General features: G+C 39.7%; 1 protein-coding gene and 1 pseudogene across 2 annotated transcripts in view; one reads left to right on the top strand and one right to left on the bottom strand.

Moving 5' to 3' along the window:
* The window catches only part of Zzef1 (zinc finger ZZ-type and EF-hand domain containing 1), a 164,423-nt gene that overhangs the window by 32,615 nt on the left and 119,086 nt on the right, over window positions 1–12,722 (top strand). For both annotated transcript variants that reach the window (XM_023723333.1, XM_023723332.1), the window contains exons 6-9: window positions 318–528; window positions 6,921–7,037; window positions 8,009–8,187; window positions 10,269–10,367. In XM_023723333.1, coding sequence (XP_023579101.1) covers window positions 318–528; window positions 6,921–7,037; window positions 8,009–8,187; window positions 10,269–10,367 — 606 coding nt within the window. The remainder of the gene's footprint in view (window positions 1–317; window positions 529–6,920; window positions 7,038–8,008; window positions 8,188–10,268; window positions 10,368–12,722) is intronic.
* Window positions 2,730–4,875, bottom strand: LOC105743088 (annotated as a pseudogene).

The following is a 12,722-nucleotide window of genomic DNA, read 5'->3' as shown; positions in this document are numbered from 1 at the left end:
GGTCCCTGATGCCTTGCCAAGCTTGTTCCAAGTAGGTGCTTTAGACCACTGAGCCATCTCTCCAGCCCCCTAAGAAATTTTGTAATCAGCCACCCCTAATTTTACACATTATCTATGACTTTTTATATTCATCATTGTTTTTATGAGAAATTTATTTTATACTAGTTCCCAAGCACACATTATTTATGCCATCAAAGAGTATTTTCAGAATTTTCTTTTTGCAATGTCAATTATCATTTTGCTTTTAGTCAAAAGTCTAGCGTTTACTGAATTAACAAAATTAATCCAATACTGAATTTGTTGTTTATACTTGACAGATGTTCAGATTAACATAAAACGTTGTCTTAGCGATGGATGTGACACCAGGATTCATGGTCTGCGGGCTGTTGGCTTTCAGAGAGTAAAGAAGTCTGGTGTCTCAGTCTCAGATGCTTCTGCAATATGGTATTGGTCTCTGCTAACATCTCTGGTGACTGCTTCTATGGAGACAAATCCTGCCTTTGTCCAGACAGTGCTGCACAATACTCAGTAAGTTGCTCTCTTGTTATCATCCAGTCAAAATGCACTCATGTTGTCCAACCCTCTAAGGAGTGGCCCTGCGTAGCCTTCTAACAGGGCTCTCTCAACAGCTCAGTCCCGGCTACCTCTTTTTTGTTTGTAACATTCACCTTTGCTTCTTCCTCTTGGCTTCTTTCTTTGATTCATGTTCTCACCTTCCTATCCCTCTTTATATGGTTCTTCCATTGCCTCTCTAGGTCCTCAGGCTTAGGAACTCTGTCATGCTCTGCCTGTTCCTTATCCACTGGGGAACAGCTACACACGTTTATATAACACTTAATATTAAACAGAGCATTTTAAAATAATTGTGTGTTATTTTGCCTACTGACACTGAAATGTTCCTGTCTCCATTATCTTCATTTTATAAGAAAAATATTGTGACCTTCCTGAGATCACACAACCATGCAGTGAAGATCAGTTTCAATCTAGGTCTTTGGACTCACAATTCAAGAACTCTATTCACTGAGTGAAATCTTTTCAAGGATACTAATTTGTTTTGAAATGTAGAGCACCTTTGAAAATGTTATTTTAAAAATTGTAAGGAGAAAAAATAGTAATCCCTAAGACACACACAACCAGCTTCAATAGCAAGGAAATGTTAGTATTGATGTAGGTTCAATCACTGATAGTTTTTTTTTTTTAATGTTTTATTTATTTATGTGTGTGTGTGTGTGTGTGTGTGTGTGGCCAGCTCAGCCCACCAGAGGGCAGGGCTGGCTGGCATGTGGTGCTGGGGGATTGAACCGCAGTCCCTGTGCTCTTTTGCTAAGCTTGTTCTAAGCAGGTGCTTTAGACCACTGGGTCATCTCACCAGCCCACTGGTAGTTTTTAGATAGGTACTATTAATACAGGCTCTCAAAGCACCAGCCAATGAGAGATTGCTAATATTTTGTTCTCTACACATCTCTTCAGATTGCTTTCACTATTAAATAAGACTTTTTAAGGGCTGGGGACAGTGACACAGCACCTGCCTGGCAAGTGCGAGGTTCTAAGTTTGGTTTGCAGTACCCACTCAAATAAATAAATAATAAATAAATAAGATTTCAGCAGATAACACTGGTAGTAATGCTAGATCTAAAGTATAAGAGGTTACCATATTTTCACCCTTTTTCCTTCAACTTCATTTTTATAATCCATTCTAAACTTAGAGAAATGTGACATATATAATGCATGGAATTTTTATTTTTTGATAATTTGCCAACCTAGTGCCCCATTGTCCCTGAATGCTTATTATTGCCTACAAACAAGACAACTGTCAAGATTTAGAAATTAACATTGATGTACACTACTGCCATTGAATCTCCAGACTACCTTCAGGCTTTACAGGTTGTCCTGGTAATATCTTTCTTTCTTTCTTTTAACTTTTAAAAATTTATTTATTTGTATTTCAGAAAAACTGTTGCTAGGGCCAGCCAGATAGCTCAGCGGACTAAAGCACCTGCTTAGGCAGGTGCAGGGGCTGGGGTTCAATACCTGGCATGCCATGCCTGCCCTGACCCCGGGGCGTGCTGAGACAGCAGTTGAGACTGGGTGTGGTGGTGCATGCCTGTAATCCCAGCGCTTGGGAGGCTGAAAACAGGAGGCTCACTATGAGTCCCATCTATGTTGTGCGACCCTATAGACCCTGTACTAAATACATTAAAAAAGAAAATGTAGAAGAAAAACTGTTGACAGAGATTAATGAGGAATAATCTTAAACCAGTGGGAAAAATACAGTCAACATTACTGAAACATGTTTTTTTTTTTTTTTTTTTTTTGTACCAGGAATTGACCTCAGGACCTAGCGCTTGCTAGGCAAGTGCTTATTGTACTGAGCTATCTCCCCAGCCCTGAAACACGTTTTTTTATAGCTGAACAAAAGTTCTTAGACTCTGTCACGCATGGTGATGATAATGAACAATATTCAGTCATCTCTGTTCTTTCCTAAATATACAAAAATTAAAACATGAATATTTTTCTGTTTAAATGTTTTTTCAGATACGGTTTCAGTATTCCCATTTAATAGTTGTATAGTTTAAGATTTTTTTTTCCCATCAAAGTTAAGCAACTCACCCAAGGGAAACTGAGTCTGCAGGCTCATAGTACAAATAAAAAGTTCATGAACACAGCAACAGACATTTCTAAGATACAAGACAAATATTATTCTTAGAAGGTTCATGCAGAAAGCTCTGCTAAACAGATGGCCACAAAACTAAAACATCTGATAATTTTTCTAGTGATATGAGTGAGACTTCCAGTGTTTCTTGACTCAACATGGACTTATTGTAGGCTTTGTATTTGGCTTTTCCGATTTCACTGTTAACATACACATGACTCAGATCCCTGACGAATTCATTATAGTTCAGGGTATATTCAGCAGTAGACTTTGCTTGGATTTCAAAGCCAGCACAGTCTGACTAGTGTCCAACATTTCAATGGGTCCTTTTCACCAGCAAGCTTGCGACCTCGCCCATTTTGGAATTATACTGCCTGACCAAAACAAACAATATTTTCATTGTTTTGCCAGTGTGAATTATATCCTTAATGATCAGGACAATCTTTTCTTTTTTAAAAATCTTTTTGAGACAGGGGCTTCTTCTGCAGTTAAGGCTGGTCTTGAACTGACACTGAACCCAGATTGGTTGTGAACTTGCAGGAGTCTTCCAAGTGCTGAGATCACAGGCTTGCACCACCACACCCAAGCAAGCAAGACATTCTTTTCAGTTACAATTTATTTAGGTACCAGGGATTGAACTCAGGACCTTGCCCTTGCCAGGTAGGCACTTAAGCTGCTGAGCTATCTCCCTAGCTCCCAATTAAAATTTAGAGATCCTCTCCACTAATTACTTTTGTCCCCTGTTGATTACTCCTTATAGTAACTCTTGAGTATAGTAAAATGTATAGGAATGGATTTATCACAATTTCTACTCAGTGCTTTAATGTAATCCAGCAGGTCAGCAGGGAATTTATAGCCCCCCTTGAGAACACAGAGGGCTACAATGTGATGGCCTCCCACCTCCTTCATTACATTTCAAGCAGACCTTTATTCCTGTCCACAGTTAGGCTATAAGTAATAAATACATTTTTCAAATGTATAGTGATTTGATTTACATTCAAATGTAAAAGTGTAGTGATTAGAATACAAGATAAATCCAGGTCATAGGTTGGTTCGTCATCACATATCACGATGCTGGGGCTGGGCTGCAAGCCACTGTAACAGAGCAGCTGGCGTGCAGGCTGGTGGCCGTGTAATGGGAACGAAGCTGGCAGGGGACAGAGGATCATGCAGAGAGTCATGTTTTTCTGACAAGTTCAGAATTATATTTTACATTTTATTGTCGTGTCTGTTTAGTTTTCTTAAGTCTGGAACCATTCTTGAGTCTTTTTTTGACTTTCGTGACCTTGACACTTGAAAATTACCAGTTATTTTGAGGAGTGTCCTACAGTGCTAGTTTAGCTGATGTTTAATCATGGCTAGATTTAGGATCTGTGTTTTTTTCAGGAATACCACAGAAGTGATACGGTGCTGTCATCCTATCCCATCAGGTGGCATACAGCTTCTCATAGTTCCATTGCTAGTGCTAGCGACATTGTCTTTGACCACTTGATGATTAAAGTGGTGTCTGCCAGATTTTCCCACTGTAAAATAATTTTTCCTTCTATAATTAGTAAATATTTTGTGCAGAAATACTTTGAGACTATGTACACATCCTATTCCTTATCCAGCTTTCTTTTTTGTTATTAAAGACTGATGAATTCCTGTTTTATTCTCTGGGTTATAACTAACTACAGTTTTGATTTTCTTTTTTTCAGTTTTGATTTTGTTTCATCCCAGATTTGTCTAGTGGCAACCCCTTCAGTGTGGCTGTGTGTCTTTTTGACATATCCACCTCGTTTGTAGAAAACTTCCTTTCTATTTTAAGACAAGTTCTCACTGTATTACCTATGGTGGGTTTCAAAATCGTAGTTGTAAGTGATTTTCCTCCTTAGTTCAAAGAGCTGGGACTGTAGACACACCCTATTGTGCCCAACTATTTCCTTAATTTATGGTATAAGATATTACAAGAAACTGAATGTGTTGGTATAGGCAGACTAAGGTAGATAAAGGCAGGAGAACTGCTGCTATAAGTTCTAGGCTACATAGTGGGTTCAAGGCTGCCCTGCACTACAAAGCTAGTCCTTATCTCATAAAAGGAGAAAAACGTTGCAAGATTATCTTGAGTGTTGTCTGCCTTATTCCTAGAATCAACCTTTTCCTAAGGAGTTAGGTTTCCTGCTCCATGTGGTGGCATGCCTGTAATTCTAGCACATGGGAGGGTGAGACAGGAGAGTTGCCATGAGTTTGAGGCCATCCTAGGCTACATAGTGAGAAAGAGAATTAGGTTCTCTCTTAATGGAGAATAGTGTTTTAAAACTGAACTTACTGCTGTCTGGGTGGTACCTCTCCCATGTTCTTTCATTGGATACAGCTAAGATGTATACATCTATGTAGAAATAATACACATGTACATACATATAAACATTTACACTTAATGTTTATTGCTTTTTAATTTTTTTGGCCAAACTGGGGGTTGAACTCAGGGCCTTGCACTTGCCAGGCAAGTGCTTATTCTACTGAGCCATCTCCTGGCCCCTGTTTATTTTTATATTACTGAAAACTTAGTTTTTACCAATACTTGTAATTCTAACTTAGCACTTCATAGTTCATTCTCATTTTCTGCATTTTTAGATTTGTAATTTCCCTCTCTGCTACTGAGAAACCTAGTTCTCAGTAACCTTCATATATGTACTTATTTCCTCCCTCTCTTTGTGTAACTAGTGTGAACTTACCAGTATGGATTATATTCTTAATGATCAGGACATTCTTTTCTTTTTTAAAAATCTTTTTGAGACAGGGGCTTGCTTTCCAGCTAAGGCTGGTCTTGAACTCACATTATCCTAATAAAGATAACTAGGTAAAATCAAGGCTGAGATACACTAAGCCTTTACCTGGACCCTCTCGTCATCTTTGTATCTTCAGAGCTGTTATGGTGGCTACCCTTGCACAGATGCCCTTCTTGTCTTTCCCAAACTCCTATACCTTTATACCAGGCTGTCCTTGTGCCCCAATTGGCACCTGCGTTCCATCTTAGTGTGTCCCTTTGTGATAATAACTCTCACCCTGCTCAGTCTCCATACGTCACTGTAGGCCATTGTGACTCCTCCCTCCTCCAAAACACTTGAATGCCTCCTTCCATGGTTCTATCACAGGGACTGGATTTTCAGGAGGGGGAAGAAGAGCTTTCTACCATATGCCTAACTGTTGGTGAATGCATATATTGCCGCTCAGTTATACCAGTGCATCTGCAATGGTATTTTCATGCAACCCTGACTTCTAAGGATCAATGAGCTGAAACTTTTCTAAACTTTAAAAATATATTGTAAAAAAGATCAATAAGGAAAACATAAGTTATGAAAAGTATATTTGGAGGGGTCGGGGAGATGGCTCAGTAGAATAAGTGCTTGCCTGGCAAGCTCAAGGGCCTGAGTTCAACCCCCAGTTCCGCAAAAAAAAAAAAAAAAAAAAAGAAAGAAAGTATATTTGAGAACACAAGTATTTACTTATGTTAGCATGAATAAATTTAGTAAATGACTGTATGCTACTCACCTACTTTATACCTCCCTGTTATGCTGTATTTGAATGTAGCTGTTATACTAGTATAGCCCCCCAGGTGGTGTCAGATGAATGGGAAAGAAATCAGAACAGAGTGAAAGTTAATGTAATGTTAGCTTTGCTGTATTACCGTTCTTTTGAAATGCAAAAATAAAATTATTTCGGAGGTCCAGGTATATAGCTTAGTGGCACAAGTGCCTGCCTGCCTGAGTTCAATTCCTGGTACCCCTCCAAAAATTTTGTTTCGGGGATTCTAACTGTTATGATAAAACAGTAAGTAGCTCTAGAGGGGTGTTTTGGACACATTCTGGCATACCTTCAAGTTTGTTGTGGCACACTCACCTAGAACAGTGTTGGCAGATAGTGGCACTCTGTAATCACTTGTTACATAAATTTGTTAGGTAATTGCTAGTCCAGAGGTGTCAAAACTATTGGGGGATCAGGAAGATAAACATAAAGAGATGAGGAAAGAGGAACATTAAAACAGATATTCAGGTGGAAAGGCCCAAGAAACTCAGCAGGAATGGAGACTGGTGGTGCTAATCTGTTCCAAAGGCAATTACTTACCACTGTAACTCCTAGGGACAGAAGCCTACTCTTTATTGGGCACCAGGTTCTCCATAGGAATACTATCTGGTTGCTTACAAGGGATTAATCAAAACTTTTCACAATAAAATTTTCTTAATATCATACCTGGTTTTGTTTTGATTTCACACATTAACTTTTCTAGGAAAGCACTGCAGCACATGCCTCCACTTTCGCTCTCACCAGGATCTACAGATGTCTCAACTTTCCTGTCTCCCAATGTTCTAGAAGAAGTGGACAGCTTCCTAATAAGGATAACCAGGTAAAATCAAGGCTGAGATACACAGCATGTGAGAGGTAGAGGGCATACATGTTGTTTACAAATTTTAAAGCTTTTTTTTTTTTTTTTTTAATGTGTTGGAGTCTCAATATATAGTTCAGGCTGAACTTGAACTCACTGTACAGCTCAGGCTGACTTCAAACTCAAGCCTTAGCTTCCCAAATGCTGGGATAATAGGGGAATGCTACCATGCCTGGCTCTAAAACTTTTTTCTTAATCTCTTAAAGAGCACCACTAAAAATGGTCCATTTCTAGGGGCTAAAGAAAAAAATGAAATAATATTCCTGCCATCTGAGCTGGTAGCTTGACAGAAGGGAACACTTATGTTGGGATATCAGCAGTGCTTCAGTGAGCCCTGAGGACGTTACTGTATTAGACAACAGACCAGCCTTCAGATACCTACATAGTTTTAAGAGTTTCACAGTAAAAAAAAAAAAAAAAAAAAAAAAGTTCAGGGTAAAGTGTTTACATAGGCAGAGAAGTGTGAAAGGAGCACATCTATCATCCAGGTTCTCTCAAAACAGACACTGTTGGGGCCGGGGAGATGGCTCAGTAGGGTAAGCGCTTGACTGGCAAACGCAAGGATCTGAGTTCAATCCTCAGTTCAGCCAAAAAAAAAAAAAAACCACCAGACACTGTAGTAGCTCGTTAATTTTTGGCTTCTGAGTATCATTCAATATTTATATAGATTGAGTTTGTAGATGTGAGGGGTTAATTCTCTGGCCCTTGGATTGATTTAATTTTCCCTTAAGGATTTTAAGAATGTGTTTTTGATAAACACATAAAAAGCAAAGCAAATAGAAGGTTAATTTTTTTTCCAAAATTTTATTAATAAACAGCAGTGAGACAGTTTCAAATCAAATCGGTAGAAGGTTAATTTTATTTAAGGTCATAGGTTACATGAGAGTTTTCTCATGTTTTTGTGAAAAAAGTTTTTGATTTGTTCTGTATAGTTGCTGTTCTACCCCAGAAGTAGAATTGACTCTTCTGGCTTTCGCACTTGCAAGAGGAAGTGTTGCCAAAGTGCTGAGCTCTCTGTGCACCATCACAGACCAGCTGGACACGCAGTATGATGCCTCATCCCTCATCTCGTCCATGGCCTCAGTCAGTCAGAACCTGCTTCTCAAATATGGTAATGCCCTGGGCACGATGGAAATGTCAGCAGTGCACAGATCATAAAGCTCTGCTCCCTGTGTGTCTTCCTGGCATCTTTCAGTAGTTTGTGAACTGGGGTGTTGTAGTTGTGCCATATAGTTGTGACCTTGTCCTCTAAGCAACAGCCTTTGACTGGAGTTGGTAGGGAGAAGGGGGGATGTTAGTTCATGCATGACAGGATCTGCAGAAGGCACCGAGGTATCCTGTGGGCTGCACACCTGGAATCTACTGGCATAGTCTTTTTGGTCTGTTGGACCTTTGATCATAGTCATTTTTAGTAAAAAAATTTGGAGTTGCAGTAGTTTTCATCTGGGAGGAGGAAGCTAGCCAAGACCTGCCAGTGAGGGATCCTTGGCTTAGAATTCCTCACTGTGTCACTGTGATAGCTGCTCAGAAGCACTTATGTTTGTGCTTGTTTGCTGCCTTCCGCTCCTGGGCCCGGTAGGGCTTCTGTGCTGATCCATAATGGGCCCCTATTCCTTTTCAGTACAGGCACCCATAAAACTGTTCCCAATCTCCACTGCCATGGCATGTGAGGGACAGCCTACTTTGCTTTCTTGGCCTCTAGTGGTAAGGTTTCTATCCACAGAATTCAGTATTAGATATCATCCCCCTCAGTAGTATAGGCATTACTGTGATTTTCTACCTTTGTCTTACTAAGACATCATGATTTATTTTATTTTTAAATTTTAAAGTTAGACAGTGATGTCTTGTAAATCCAGTTTTCTCTCTACATTTGGAAAGGTTTTTTTGTTGTTTTTTTAGAGATGGGGGCTCAGAGCAGGCATGGCTGGGTCATATTAAGAAGCTAAAGTTTTTATTGTTCAGAAAATTTTTAATTCAGATTAGTAGTTATTGAACAGGGAGTTGTGAATAGGAGGAATCTATAGGAGAACTGCATTACTAGTAATGATCTAGTTTATTATAGATTAGTTGGTAGTATATTATTAAAAGAAATACTTCTCAGATTATCATAACAAAATTTTATTTTTAGTATTTTTGAAACTTTTAATATCTTCCTGGAGATGTTTTAAGGAAATGATGGTGGAAGGTTTGGAGGAGGCAAAGTGTGGAGACCTTCACCAGGCTGAGCACAGGATGGCAGGAGGCAGGGAGAAGTAGTGGCAAAGGACTGTGGGGTAGTAGAAGGAATGGCTGGGCCTGGGCCTTGAGGCTGTGAGAGTGGGGCCCTGGGCTGCTGCACAGATGTTTCTACTACATGTTGTTGCTAGCACCTGTCTTCCTCTGCCCACTGGGTACAGTCAGGTCACAGGGCCACAGTGTCACAGGACCTCTAAAAGTTACCAGGTCATATGCCCACCCTGGAAGTAAAAAGTAAAGAAATAAGACCTAAAACATAATTGATTTTATCTCTATATCTATATCTATATCTGTTTCTATGTATCTTTTTGGTTTCGGTTTTAGTTCTTTTGAGATATTATCTTCCTATGTAGTTCAGGATAGCTATGTAGCCCAGACTGGCCTCTTGCCTCAGCTTCCTGAGCGCAGGGATTATAGATATACACCACCACCATGCTCAACATTTGTTTGTTTGTTTGTTTTTTGAGACAGAGTCTCACTGTATAGTTCAGACTAGCCTTGAATTCACGATGTAGTCCAGGCTGGCTTTGAACTTGTGATGATATTCCTAGTGCTTGCCTCCCAAGTGGTAAGATCACAGGTGTGTGTCACAATGCCAAGCCGATTTATATATGTAAATAAAAGTTATAAAAGTGATTGTTGGCTTCAAAACAGTGTCTTAGGAGCCCTTCCTAAATTTGTTGCTTCTGTAGTATTAGTCTTTATGTTATAATGTGCTTTGTTTTTGAGCAGTGGTCATTCTGGAGACTTTTCTTTGGAATCAATCACTCAGGGAAATGAGCTGTATTTCGTCTCAGTTAGGAAATCATAGAGGGATAGTGTCAACTTTTACATAATATTTCTGCCACATTTTAGCTTTTAAATGGGTGAATTTTTGTCAGTAGGCCACAGGCACAGTCCACTTGTTTTCTTCTCATGTAACCAGCTTAAGTCTTGTCATCACTTTTCTTTGGTCAGGTAAACCTCTCCAGTTGACTCTTCAGGCTTGTGATGTCAAAGGAAAAGAAGATAAGTCAGGACCTGAAAACCTCCTTGTGGAACCATGGACCAGGGATGGTGAGTGGTGGGTGATAGTTGGGCCATTCCTGATGAATTTAAGCAGCTATATGAAATCACACTTCACCTCATCTTGTTTTGACAGTGGCTTCTGAACAATTTCTGTGTTTTAGTTGTAATGTCTCTAGATGTTCATGGCCTGTAAGAGCTTAGAAGTATATGGGAGTCTGAAGGCATTCATATGTGAAGTAAGTTTTAAAAAGTAAAGACTCTTCTTAGAATGGAAAAAGCTACTGTTTTAAAGTTTAGATTGTTTTTCTGTTTTGTTGCCTTGAAGTATTGAGAAACTCAGTGGATCCGCAGTACCCTGCTACCAAGAACATAACTAAGCAGGCATTTCCCCATACTGTCTGGCACCTGCCAGCAGGAAGCCTCACCTGTACCTAGTGACAACATAGTAATTGGTGGAGCTTCAGTCTGTGGCCAGCCCTTGTCTTCATCCAGGGGAGTTGTTTCTTCTTCATCCCGATGGCTGCCTCTTTTCGTCCTTGTGTGTCCCTTTCCTACTCTGTGCTGCTCTGAATCTTGTCTCATCAGTAGTGGAGGGCAGATGTTCCATAGTTATGAAACACTGAACGAGCTTGGCCTTCCTGCTTTGGATTTGGTCAGCCGCTGGCTTTCCTCACAGCACTCTAGTCTTTATACATTCTTTGTGCTGCCTTTTCTCTGTTCTCTGTCCTGTATCCATTCTCAACACCAGCAACCCTTAGAAAGACATGGGTTCCCAGTTGCACTCCCTGTCCTTTGTGGTCCTTTTGAGCAGTTGGCGCACACCACACAGTTTTTCTAGTCTTCTCTGAGAGTTCAGCGTAGGCAGAAAAGTTTCCTTCACTGCATCTGTCTCCTGCTGCACTGAAAACCACAGTGGCCTTATCAGTGCCATGCAAAACCATGGGTTGGAAGGAGGCTGTGGTAGCTCTTGTCTTTTTTCCCTCCTCTCCCCGAGAAAGACAAGAACACTTTATCAGAGACCCTCTGCATTTTTCCATCACTCTGAAGAATTGGAATTTTTGTCTTTGAGGCATGTGAAAGCAGAATCTTCTGACTCCAGAATGTGGAGTTTTATCAAGGGCTACAGGGTTGGTTTGGGTTGGGTTTGATTTCCAGCTACAAGATGAATTTGTCAGCTCTTTTGCCGGGTCTGACTTAAATACTTTGTTATTGTTCCTGTGTCTTTCACCTGCCCACCTCTCCTTTCATATCCCTGTTTTGTCCCTGTCCTCTATGCCCCTAATGGGTAGATGTTTTTTTCTCTTATTTTCCCCCCCTTTTCATTTTAAAGATAATTTTTTAAAATGTTAATAGAATTTCAAAACGATAAGGAAATTAACAATGGTTATTATATTGCATATTGTTATGTTCAAAGTAGTTGCTCAGATTACCAGATACAGGCTTGTAACATTAATCAAACAATATAAACACTAACTGTTCCTTTCAATGAACTATTAGAAATTAGTAGTACAATTATCTTGTGTGTGTGTGTGTGTGCGCGCGCGCATTCCTTTTTCTTTTTCCCCCATCCCAATTTTTCTTTCCTTTTGGGAAGTTTTTTTTTCCCTGTTAACAATATCTGTTGTACTTTTTCTATCTCATTTACTCATTCAGTGTCTTACAGTAAAGAGACTATGATTGTTTGTTTGTTTGTTTGGCTGGCTCAGCCCGCCCTGAGGGAGGGACTGGCATAGCATGTAGTGCTAGGGATTGAACCGAGGTCCCCTGCGCTTGCCTAAGCTTGCCTAAGCAGGCGCTTTAGACCGCTGAGCTATCTTGCCAGCCTCAACAGTATGACATTTACATATGTGAGTCTGATTTATTTATAGTCCTTTTATAGGCAAATGGATAAAACTAGAAATCACTTACGATTTCTAGTTGCATCCATTTACCTATAAAAGCCTCAAGTTCATTTTTCTTTATAGCAATCAAAGAATGGGCATCTGAGATGAATACATACTTCTCAGATGAAGAAATACAAATGGCAAATAAACATATGAGCAAATGTTGAACATCATTGGTCATCTGAGAAATGCAAATTAAAACAACACTGAGATTCCATTTCACCCCAAAAATAATAGCTATCACATAAAAAAAAAATCAACCAATGACAAATTCTGGAGGAGCTATGAGGGAAAAAGGAACCCTTCTCCATTTTTGGTGGGAGTGTAGACTGATGCAACCATTGTGGAAATCAGTGTGGCGATTCCTCAAAAAACTAGGATTGAAGGTCCCATTGGACCCAGCTATTCCCTTTCTAGGTATTTTCTCAGGAGAACTAAAAACATCATACTGCATTGATATATGTGAACCCAACCCAAATGGCCATCAACGAAGAATGGATAAGAAAGATGTGATATTTTT

This window comes from Octodon degus, unplaced genomic scaffold, assembly GCF_000260255.1.
Source record: "Octodon degus isolate 3935 unplaced genomic scaffold, OctDeg1.0 scaffold00098, whole genome shotgun sequence".
NCBI lineage: Eukaryota > Metazoa > Chordata > Mammalia > Rodentia > Octodontidae > Octodon > Octodon degus.
The sequence above is the reverse complement of the archived record's forward strand: the minus strand, read 5'-3'. Positions and strand labels throughout refer to the sequence as shown.